The sequence below is a fragment of the Mangifera indica genome, unplaced genomic scaffold (assembly GCF_011075055.1).
Source record: "Mangifera indica cultivar Alphonso unplaced genomic scaffold, CATAS_Mindica_2.1 Un_0003, whole genome shotgun sequence".
In the NCBI taxonomy this organism is placed as follows: domain Eukaryota; kingdom Viridiplantae; phylum Streptophyta; class Magnoliopsida; order Sapindales; family Anacardiaceae; genus Mangifera; species Mangifera indica.
The window spans coordinates 374,784-385,798 of record NW_025401095.1 but is presented as its reverse complement, the minus strand read 5'-3'; the positions used below and the strand labels follow the sequence as shown (position 1 = coordinate 385,798).

The 11,015-nt window shown below is 32.5% G+C and overlaps 1 protein-coding gene across 5 annotated transcripts; it reads left to right on the top strand.

Moving 5' to 3' along the window:
• Window positions 1-2,222: 2,222 nt before the first annotated feature.
• Window positions 2,223-9,766, top strand: LOC123205321 (probable 3-hydroxyisobutyrate dehydrogenase, mitochondrial). Of its 5 annotated transcripts, XM_044622269.1 has the most exons (11): window positions 2,224-2,430; window positions 3,946-4,034; window positions 4,393-4,507; window positions 5,052-5,202; window positions 5,890-5,972; window positions 6,639-6,734; window positions 7,380-7,522; window positions 8,030-8,114; window positions 8,407-8,486; window positions 8,882-8,929; window positions 9,486-9,766. In XM_044622269.1, the coding sequence occupies exons 1-11, from the start codon at window positions 2,317-2,319 to the stop codon at window positions 9,571-9,573; spliced, it is 1,092 nt and encodes a 363-aa protein (XP_044478204.1). In that variant the 5' UTR covers window positions 2,224-2,316; the 3' UTR covers window positions 9,574-9,766. The 5 variants fall into 5 exon arrangements, with proteins under 5 accessions (XP_044478206.1, XP_044478207.1, XP_044478204.1 ...); XM_044622271.1 differs by lacking the exon at window positions 3,946-4,034 and having other exon boundaries at window positions 2,223-2,430; window positions 4,412-4,507; XM_044622270.1 differs by lacking the exon at window positions 8,882-8,929 and having other exon boundaries at window positions 2,225-2,430.
• The last annotated feature ends 1,249 nt before the right edge of the window (window positions 9,767-11,015 follow it).

Genomic DNA, 11,015 nt, shown 5'->3' with positions numbered 1-11,015 from the left:
TTACCATGAGTTATGATCACTCTGCTAGTGCTTCAGCTTCCGTTGATAGCTGCAAACTAGAATCCTGAAAATTCGTTTGCCTGTGTTTTCTTTTATATGATTTCCAGGCCACCATTTATACCCACCAAAAGAAGAATCCTCATTTAAACATATACATTTGCAGCAAAGTTCTGAGATATTAACTGTGCTTCTTCTAAAACTATCAAGTTTTGAACCCATTACTGTTTAGAGTTGAAAAACATTTATTGTTCAACCTAAAGAGATGATTGATGTCAACAAAGCAGAAATTGTTTGATTGAGGATCAAACCTGTATGTCTTTGTTTTTGAGTTTCATGCAAGTGTGATGGTATAAGTGAGGCTTATCTTTATCTGATTCGCATGTATGACACTAGTGGGTTATGATCAACAACTAGTTACAAAAGCAATGACTAGACCTGTCTTCTATCTGTCAATCGTCTAGGAGCATGATTAGAGCTCTTACTCCAAAACAATAAGAAGAAATCTTTTGTTTTGAGTTTCGTCGTTCATGCAAGCTTACTTTTCCTAAATGTATCTGTTTACAAGTTTCAAACCCTATAAAATATAGAAGTGGAATCTCATACTAATTCATTGTGCGGGCATGGATTGGGCTGTACTCGAAGTGAGTTGAGTGGCATTGGACTTGAGTTTATCTCAATCGTGTAAATATTAAGCTCAAACTCAACATTTTGAGGCTCAACCTTGTAGGTTGTAGGTGACTCCGGTTGGTTTGCAACCCAAGACATGGATTGTGACAATTCACAAAAAGGCAAAGCTGCTGGCATTTTATTAGGGGACTTGGTATTTGGTTCTCGAGACTGGCCATTTTAAAGAAATAATGTCAATGATGACAGTAAAATTACTGGCCATCCAAAGGACAAAATAATTGAAGTTTGCGTTTGAGATAAGTTGGGTGTAAATTCTTTATGATATCTTTGAGAAAGCCAGTCCCCATTTGAATGTCATCTTGTATTTCCACTAGAAGCAATTGTAGGCCATGCAGTACAGAATACATCTCAGTTTTTAGCATGTATTCTTGGGGGTGGATTTGAATGGACTGAACCTTTTGAATTCAAAATAGTTAGTTTGTGATTAAATTTTATTCATTCAAATTATCAAAAAAAAAAAAAAAGAAAAATAATTGCTGATAAACTAATTTTTTAATGCAATAAAAGATTTTAAATTGAGTGGATTTTAAGCTTAAGTCCACACCAAATTATGAAAGTCTAACCAAATCCGAATTTGTACTTACTAGATAAATAAATGAACAAATGAATAAATAAATATAAGTAATTACAGTGTTTGATCATCTAATGGTGAAGTGGAATATTTATATTAAAAATATATTTATGTGTTAATTTATGATTAAATAATTTTGATCATTTTAGTTTTATAAATAAATTAATAAATTTTGTTTATATACATAATTTTAATTTTTTATTTAAACAGTATTATATATATAATTTTTTGAACATTTTTTCACCCCTACCTTAGGGGTTGTAGCTCTGAAATTTTGGTCACTAGTCGATCTTTGTTGAACGTGTCAATCAGCGCTTTCCTTCTCTCTGACAACCTCTCTTCTTTGCATCGATGCCTCTCTCTTTCTCCCTGATTTCTTGTCAACTATCTATCTTCCATCACTATGGTTTCGTTGATGGGTGACGAAGATGGACGATGGCTGATGAAACGAAGTTGGGAACAAAGATGGAAGATGATTCAACCATCTTCCATCTTTTGAGATCTTTGTTCTAAATGATGACACATCAAGATGATTCATCTAGATTCATCAAATCTAGACAAAAATGGTTTGGACAATGAGTTATGTGGTCGGAAAGGTGAAATGACTTTGATGGTAAAGGTTTATGGTGGATTCAATAGTTATTTAAGACGAAGATACTAGTTGGAGAGATAAAAAAAAACCTAGGTTTGAGGGGGGGGGGGGGAAATATGATTTTTTAAAATTGAAAAACTTTAGTAGTGTTAAAATTGTTAGTTTTTAAAACTTAGAAGAATGTAAAAAATTATATATTTTTAATAATATTATTAAAATAATAGTTTTACTATTATATTTAATTGAGAGTTTTAACATAATTTGACTCATGGGTAGAACTTTGAGTTTTTGAAAGTTAGTGGGTACCTTTGATTTACATAAAACCTTGGCTGGAAACAAGTCTTTTAGCCTATCCATAAAAAAAAAAAAAAAAATTCCACTGTAAATATGGCCTGTGTGTCTCTTCATTTATGACGTACAGTGTCCAATAAACCAAAGAGAAGGAGAGAGCGATCAATCAACCCACATGGCAATGACTAGATTTAGAGCTCTAGTTTCCTCGTTCAACTTCAAGTCTCCGTTAATATTTCCTCCTTTTCAATCCTCTCCAATCCGTAGATTCTCTTCATCCCAGTTTGAGGTTAAAATTTTCTTCTTAGCTTTAAAGCATTTTAATTCTTAAACCATAAGCTGTGCTTCGTTTAAACTTTAGAATCACACTTGATCGTCATCTTCACTGTAGATTCTCATCTGGGCTATCATTTTTCTGATGGGTTTGCTTCAGTTTTTAAGTATTTTTTTAAATCTATTTATTTTTAACACTTATGCTCATGCTTTAATATGTCATGAGGAGATTAATTTTTTTTCTTTGTTATGTTTGAAGTATGTTTCGTGCTCAAATAATGGAGAGTTTGGAAATAATTTCTCTTGATTACTATGTTACTTACATTTACTATCATTAGTTGTATGCTTACTAAAACATGTGTCACCAGAGTAATTTCCTTCTATAATTTGTATTTTGTTTATATTTTCAAGTGCATATTAATATGATGGATCTTGTTCCTTTTCTTGTAATTAATGATTCAATCAATGTTATTGTCATAGATTTTTCTAAAAAGGATATGATGTAGCTTGTGATACAATGACACTGTGAGTTGCATTTAGGATATCGGCATTTCTATTTGTTTACATCTTATATGAGTTATATTAGAAAAATAACTTATGGGAATGAATATGGAATGTATTAAGAATAATGTTGAACTGGGTTTTGTTGTGTTAAGGTCTATAAGTGAAGTCTTGAGTTCGTATTTGTAAGATGGTCAGATTATGTGTTTATGTAGCCTATATAATATAGGGATATGTAAGTTGAAATATTGAAATAAGATTCTGCTGTACTAAACAATCTGATAAGTCAGCAGTTGATTGACTGATAGTTTTTTTTTTAATGATTATCATGTCTCATTGTATATTCACGTTAAGAGTTCAAATACAATACAAATATATGCTTTTTTTTTTTTGGAATTTTTGGATGTGAAGTAATTACATTTTTGTTTTGATTTTAACATCTATGTGATGTGAGTGAATATTTGGATATAGAGTGCAATCTAGAATTGGAAAAGGTGTCATTCGTTAAAATTGTCTCCAAATCTATGCAAACATCATCAACCTAAATTGTTTATGATTTGTGTTTAAACTGAGTTGTTTGAACAAGGAGTTAGATTTATGTACCATTATGCTAATATTGACATGTTTGAGATGCTGAAAGAAATAACTGATTAGTCCTTTTGCAGTAGGCATTTTTTTTCTTCCAAAAAAAATTAAGAAATACACATGTTAACAATTCAAGCTGCCCTAAACCCTTAACCCTATGTGTATGTGTCTGTGTGTGTGGATTCGCTTTTTTATGGCTGTATCATGCATGTTATTACAAGTATTCGAGAAGGAAGATGTGCCATATTATACATTCATTTGTTTGTAGCTCGATGCATATATTGGCTTGAGTCTCTATTGAAATAATGCTGTTCATCTCATTCTTATGTGTTCTTTCAAGGTTGATTAGCAAAAACCCTTGCCATTTTTTCTTATTATTTTTGCATAGTTCCTTTTTTCCCCTGCATTTGTTATATTTTTTTTTCTATTTTTGGACATGTTACAGAGTATTGGATTTATAGGGCTGGGAAATATGGGATTCAGAATGGCACAAAATCTAATGAAGGCTGGGTACAAACTGACTGTTCATGACATGTAATGCAATTAAACCCTTTTTTCTTGCAGTTATGGCACTTTGGTTTCCTTGAAATTCTACTATCCAAAGAATTTTTTATTAGTTTTATGATCTTTTAGAAAATAATATGTTGGCTATCTATGCATATATACTATTTTTAATTAGAGGTATTTAAGTTGACTTGTTTCAATATCTTACTGAAGATATATTTTTGCTATATGAATTCAAATGTTTAATATGTATATTTAAAGAGAACATCATGTCTTTCAGAAAAGAGTCTTATTTGTTTCTACTATAAATTTGATCTGTTTGATCATACAAGATATAGCATAAATATCTTTATTTTGAATCGAATTGGCAAGTCTGACTTCAATTCAGAAACTGTAATGTCATGAAGACATTCTTTGACATGGGCGCTCTTACAAAAGAAACACCTTCTGAAGTTGCAGAAGCAAGTGATGTTGTAATTACAATGTTGCCTTCATCATCTCATGTGAGTAATATAATACCAGTTGGCTTTTCTTCTTAACACAGAAGATCTATGCTGTCTATTGCATGCTTTTCCACTGTGTGCCATTGCATAATGTACTTATATGGTAAGGCTGTTGCTTTGTCCTTATCATTATGTTACACAACTTTTTGGGTATTAATGTGAATTACGCTTGTTTAATGTCAAAGTTTGTCATAATTTATGTCTCCCCTTATGTAAGAATCATGTTGGCATGAGATGGAAGTATAGAAAAAGTGCATTTTGTTGAACTTAACATAGAGTTCAGTTTATGTTTCTTAGGAAGTAATTGTTGAACACTTTATGGCCCTTGAACTCATGTTGGCTACAATTTGTGGCCTAAAAGATCATGTTTTCCTAGCATGTAATGTGCTATGTAGTTCTCCTTCTGTCCATCACAGTAATCCCTCTTCCTTGTCACTCTCAAACGTTGAAAGATATTTACATTGTCTTATCCTCATTTTCGAGTATAAAAAATTGGGCTTGCTGATTATGCGTTTAGTATGAAATTTTGATCTCATCTGTGAAGGTATTGGATGTTTACAATGGACCAAATGGCTTGCTTAAGGGAGGGAATTTCCTAAGACCACGACTATTGATAGACTCGTCTACTATTGATCCCCAAACTTCAAGAAAAATTTCTGCTTCAGTATCTAATTGTACTTTAAAAGATAAGAAAGGTACTGATGAGTGAATTTAGCAATTGAACTGTGCTTTTACCAGAGTTTTAGCCTCTAATTGTTCCTGTTTACTCTGACATTACATTTTTACAGTCCATGCTTTTTGTTATCACTGTCAAGTTAATTTGTAAGTTAATTCATCTATACATGGGTAGCTACTATGTGCAGTTTGATAGCATAATATTATTTGTCATATATGCTAAATTCATGATCGAGTTGAGAGGGATATTAACAGTTGACATCCAGCTTTTGATTGTTGACATTATGCTCTTATATTTAATACATGAACTGAATAAGAATAGGTTTGTTTAGCAGAATTTTGCATAAAGAACCAACGGTGCTTCAAGTAAACAAGAAATTTTCATTCTTGGGTGGTTGTGTATTTTCATTGACTGAATTCAGTGAATTTGAGTTAGTGATGTGGTTAGTGGAAAGTCGGCATCCTTGTTGTAATTGAATCATTTTTTTTAAGTATAAGAATAAAAAACTGATTGTACTTTTACATAATATTACTAATAGAGTCATTATCACCATTATTACGAACAAGGCAAATAGGGAGCCAGTCTTTGATCTGAACCAGCTGCTTGTAGAGCAAGTCTTTAAACAATTTTACTTTTCTTTCTTACTTGTGGAGGATGTAACAATTTTATCTTCTTCTTTGGAAATGTAATGAATCCCTACATATAGATTTATGGGAGAACCCTTTCATGTTGGATGCTCCTGTCTCTGGAGGTGTTCTTGCTGCTGAAGCTGGTACACTTACTTTCATGGTATGAGCCACCTCTCAACAATCCCCTAAAGGAAAAAAAAAAATTCCTTTGGTCTGGTTATGGGTCCTTTGATATAAACTTTTACCTTTTGCTTTTTTTGAAACTGTCTGTGGTTGCTTCTATTATTTTGAAGAGTAACTTCCTTGTTTTATATTCTCTTTGATGTGATTGTTCTATGACTGGGAATGACATGTGAATGATAAATATATGTTGCTTTTATTTGTGGAGAATCTCTTATAGGCTACAGTAACTTATAATAGGGTACATGGTTAAGTCTGGAAGAGTTTGATCTAGCAAGCTGATGCAATTAGAAAAGCTGAATCCCTTTAATACAGTTTTATATCTTTTATGGTGCTTGTGTGCTACTGAAGCAATTGGGTTTGGGTTTATCCAACACTAAATTTGTATCTTAACTCTAATGTATCATTTTACTAGTTGTAACTTTTTCTTTTAGAGATAGGAATCCTTTATGCAATTTAGCTACTGTTGCTATAGAGTTTCCAATTTAGCATCAGATTTTGGTTATAGCACATTGAAGAAGTTCACATTATGGATGTTTGCATAGGTGTGCAAATGTATGTTACGGAGCTATGAAAGTTCTGTTAGGTATATAGGTAGGCAGTTGGTGATATATGACTTTTGAAGCAAATATTCCATGTCATTCAGGTCGGTGGCTCTGAGTATGCCTATTTAGCTGCCAAACCTATATTCCTTGCAATGGGCAAAAACACAATTTACTGTGGTGGAGCAGGGAATGGCTCAGTAAGTTCCTTTTAATACTTGAAGTTAAATCCTTAAGTGTTGCTTTTATATTCTTTTTCTATATTATTTTTTCTGTCATGGCATAGAACTTATTGTTGGCAGTGAATAAAAAATATCAAATAGGGAAGCAGCTTTGATTGATTGAAACAGAACTTGTAATTGATTGAAGATATTCGTACTACTTGTAACAAGCCAGACATCATCAAAGTCAAAAGAGTCCAACACTATCGAATCATTTTCTTCTTGTTTTGTCTTCTATTTAGTGGATTGCTGGTCCACCTCTATTATTGTTTTAATTAATTTATTTGTTCGCATCTTAAGGTTCTTAGATCCTCTAGGTTCAGATCTAACTCAAACCTTGATCTATGTTCTAATCCTGCTAAAGCTAATGGATACTTATTCATCTTTTGGGTTGGTAATTGTGTATTATTGCTTGAGATAATGCGGATTGTGCAATATGGAAAAGCAATATATACTAAAAAACTATTTGTTGGGTTCCTTGAGCACTGGCCATCACAGATGCCTGTCTTGTCTATATAAGAAGAGTGCATAATATCGTAATGAGGATTTTTGCAGAAATTTTTGCTTCTTCAATCTGTATTTATTTTTAGGCAACTATCATCTTTGACATGATTTTGTTGTTAGGCAGCCAAGCTTTGCAACAATTTGGCAATGGCCGTGAGCATGCTTGGGGTATCAGAAGCCCTTTCTCTTGGCCAGTCACTTGGAATAACGGCCAGTACATTGACAAAGATATTTAATTCTTCTAGTGCTCGCTGTTGGAGTAGGTAAACTGGGCTTCTCCAATTTATCCTTTGTTGTTGAGATCTGGTAACTTTGTTCTTCTAATTGAAGCAATGATACAACTGCTAGCCCTGGAAAGCTGAAACAATTCAAGTTCTGGCTGAAAAGAATATAATATGAAGTAATTGTCTTAAAATATCATGAACATTGTTACACCCCGTGTAATACTGGTCCATGCTTGTCACATTTTTATTAATCATGTTCAAGGAAGCCTAATTGGTCAGTGTTTCATTGTCGGTTCGTAATTCATGTACATGGTACTCTTGCTTCATTTTCCAGTGATAACAAGAGGCCATTTTTTCTGTTAACATGGCAAAACAATGATATATGACATCTTATTTACACAAAACACATGAACTAGTATGCCAAGAGCTGCATACACTGATATCGAAGGCAAATGGAGTCATTCTTCTAGTATAAAAAGCTAGCATATTTGGGGGAAGTATCTGTTTAAAGGTTTACTAATCTTATCAACATCCTTATAATGGCAGTGATGCTTATAATCCAGTTCCAGGAGTGATGGAAGGGGTGCCCTCGTCAAGGAATTATGGTGGTGGATTTGCAGCTAAGTTAATGGTACTCAGGCACGCTTTATTTTTTCTTAAATAATGTTTGTTCATAATAAATACTTCACCTTGTTGCTTGATTTATTACTATCGGATAGCAATTGTATCTTGAGTTTGAACAATGTCTCTGTTAACAGATTGTTTTCTGCAATTAACATATAGCCTCTGTTTAGTGCATCCTTTACCCCATACTGAACTAGATTGCTCATATCACTCATTAATTTTCTCTTCTTTAGTCTTTAGATTTTAATATTGTGGCGCAATCATGAGAATAATTAAATCTACTTTTCTGTTTGATGCAGGCCAAGGACTTAAACCTTGCTGCTGCATCAGCAAAAGATATTGGCCGTGAATGTCCATTAACATCCAAAGCTCAAGAGATGTATGTACTTTTTTTGATAGAGTAAACATCTAGAACCTATTTAATTCTGAATTGCATTTTCTTGAGCAATGAACATGGTATGGAAAAGCTATATCACAAGCAAACAAGTGTTGGAATACTGGTACGTATATACTAGGGGTGCAAATGAGCTAGGTTCAACTCAATTATTGTCGAGCTGAGCTCGAGTTTGCTATTGGTAGGCTTAGTGAGCTCGTAAGCTCATGGCTTGACTCGAGTAAAGTATAAATAACCTTTAAAAGTTTTAGATCTTGCACTTACATTCATAAAATCTTATATCCTGATTTGAAGATGTGGGTAATTGATAAATATATAAACTATGAAGTTTATATATAATTTTTTATAAATTATGGAATTTAAATGTAACTTTTCGACAGCTGCTCGGATCAGCCGTTTCTGTCTAGAGTCAAGACTTTCCCAATTCGGTAAGCTTGAGTTCGAGTTATGTCTTAATGTAATTGAGCCAAATTCAAGTCAAGTACTACTTAACTTGGCTTGATTACACCTCTAATTTGTGTTATTCTAAGTAGTTTGCGCTTAGAGAAGCGGCAGCATTTGGTGGGTCATTTCAAACTAAACAAAAACATAAAATCTAATAATTTCATTTCTCTTAGTTGATGGATGAAGCAAATTTGAATAGCAGACAAGATACTGATTTAACTAGTATGTGGAGAACCGAAGGGGCAGACTGTACTTGAAAAAAGAAAAAATATGATAACCTTGACATGTTGCCCGAATATTTCTAGATTTGTTTCATTGTTTGTATCGTCTGTGATTCTTTGCCTAGCTGATAAATTCCATGTAAAACCAATTGCGACAACGCGTAGTGGCAAACCTTGAATGTCAGTTTCCAGTATATGCAACTGCCTTATATTTTTGCAGAGCCTGAGACAGCCTACTGTTTTAACCATTTTAACTGCTTGATGGAACTCTTTCATATTTTATACTTTCTTGTACTAATGACAGTTTTGCTTTGTGTAGATACACAAAACTTTGTGAAGACGGCCATGAATCTGAGGACTTCTCCGGTGTTTTTCGCCATTATTATTCCGGCAAGGATGAGGTTTAACTTCACCCTTCAAGGATCTTTCTTTCAGAGTAAAATGTTCGAAGATTTTGAGCTTCATTTGGAAGATATTCTCCAAATATTAGTTTCTAAGAGGGTGGTGAGAAGTTTTTCATCCTTTCACAAATGTGCGTCCATGTGTGTTTGGGTTTGAAAAATGTTAAGGGCGTAAATATAAAATTTTAAATTTTTAGGAGTTTATTGATATTATACTATTCAAGCAATAAGCTCTCAAGCTCATCGGATTGAGAATAGTAAACTGTTGAGTAATAAAATCTGATAGCTTAATAATCAAACAGAATAAAATAATGGTTTAGGATAAAACATACTTTTCAAATCTTCTGTGCAAACCTATTAGAAAACCCACAAACAAAGCAAATGGAGCAAAATTAAATAAATCAATGGGTATCAGATTTTTAACATGAAAAACCTCTCCAATGTGGAGAGGAAAAACCACAGGACTTATTCTAGATAAATCTTCTATTATCAATAATAATAATGGATATAGACAAAGTTTTTCTTAGTAAAATTAGAGATATATAATTAATAATACATCAAGAGTAACTATTTTTAGTTATAAAGAATCAAATAACACAAGTTTAATGAAAAGAAATCACCAGAGTAGGGTTTTTGTTCACATGTCCAAGTTTGGATCTAGACATTTGAAAATCAAGTCTCTGCCATTTAGAATGTAAAACCTTTTGTTATGAACACCTTCACAAAATTTCAACTCAATCTAATAGTGAACGATTTTGGAAACTCAAATTTACGGAAACTACCAAAGTATAAACAAAAACAGAAAAGTGGCTCTTCTCCTCTTTTTTTCTCTCTATTTTAATATGGTTTTTCAACTGCATTAATTCTGATCTGAATGGGTATTTGTAAGTCTTCATTAAACTTGATAAAATGATTAAAATAACTTGAGACATTCTCTCACATAAGAGGGAAATCTTAACATAAATTTGAGCTTAGTTTGACAATAATCAACTAAGCCTAATTTAACACATGTTGAGTTGCGAATAATTTGTGATTGCCTCAACTCTATTGTGGCCTTAGGTAGAGATAGGGAATCAGAACATTGCTCAAATTTGAATCGATAACTAGTTCAATTGATCTTCCTTATTGAATATTTTTTTGTTTGGCCGAGAACCTCTATTTCTCTCAATCTAAATCAATTGTATTTTGCTTTTTGAAAGTCTTTTTATTCTTATGCTGTTTTGTTTTGGCATTAAAAATATTAGACCTTACTTAAAAGATAATAATATTAAGCTTTTTTTTAATCTTATTGAACCTCATTTAGAGTTCCAGAATTACATAGATGCCTAAGCAAATCCTATTTATTTCTAAAATAGCATTAATTGATTTATCATTACTAATGTATTATTCATTTTAGGGATGTTAAATTAAATGCCTCTTCTCAAGGGCATAAGCAAAATTACCTAATT

Coding starts and splice junctions, on each gene's coding strand:
- LOC123205321 (XM_044622269.1), top strand. CDS start 2,317: ATGGCAATGACTAGATTTAGAGCTCTAGTTTCCTCGTTCAACTTCAAG. Junction 4,035..4,392: donor AAACTGACTGTTCATGACAT/GTAATGCAATTA, acceptor ACTTCAATTCAG/AAACTGTAATGTCATGAAGA. Junction 4,508..5,051: donor TGTTGCCTTCATCATCTCAT/GTGAGTAATATA, acceptor TCATCTGTGAAG/GTATTGGATGTTTACAATGG.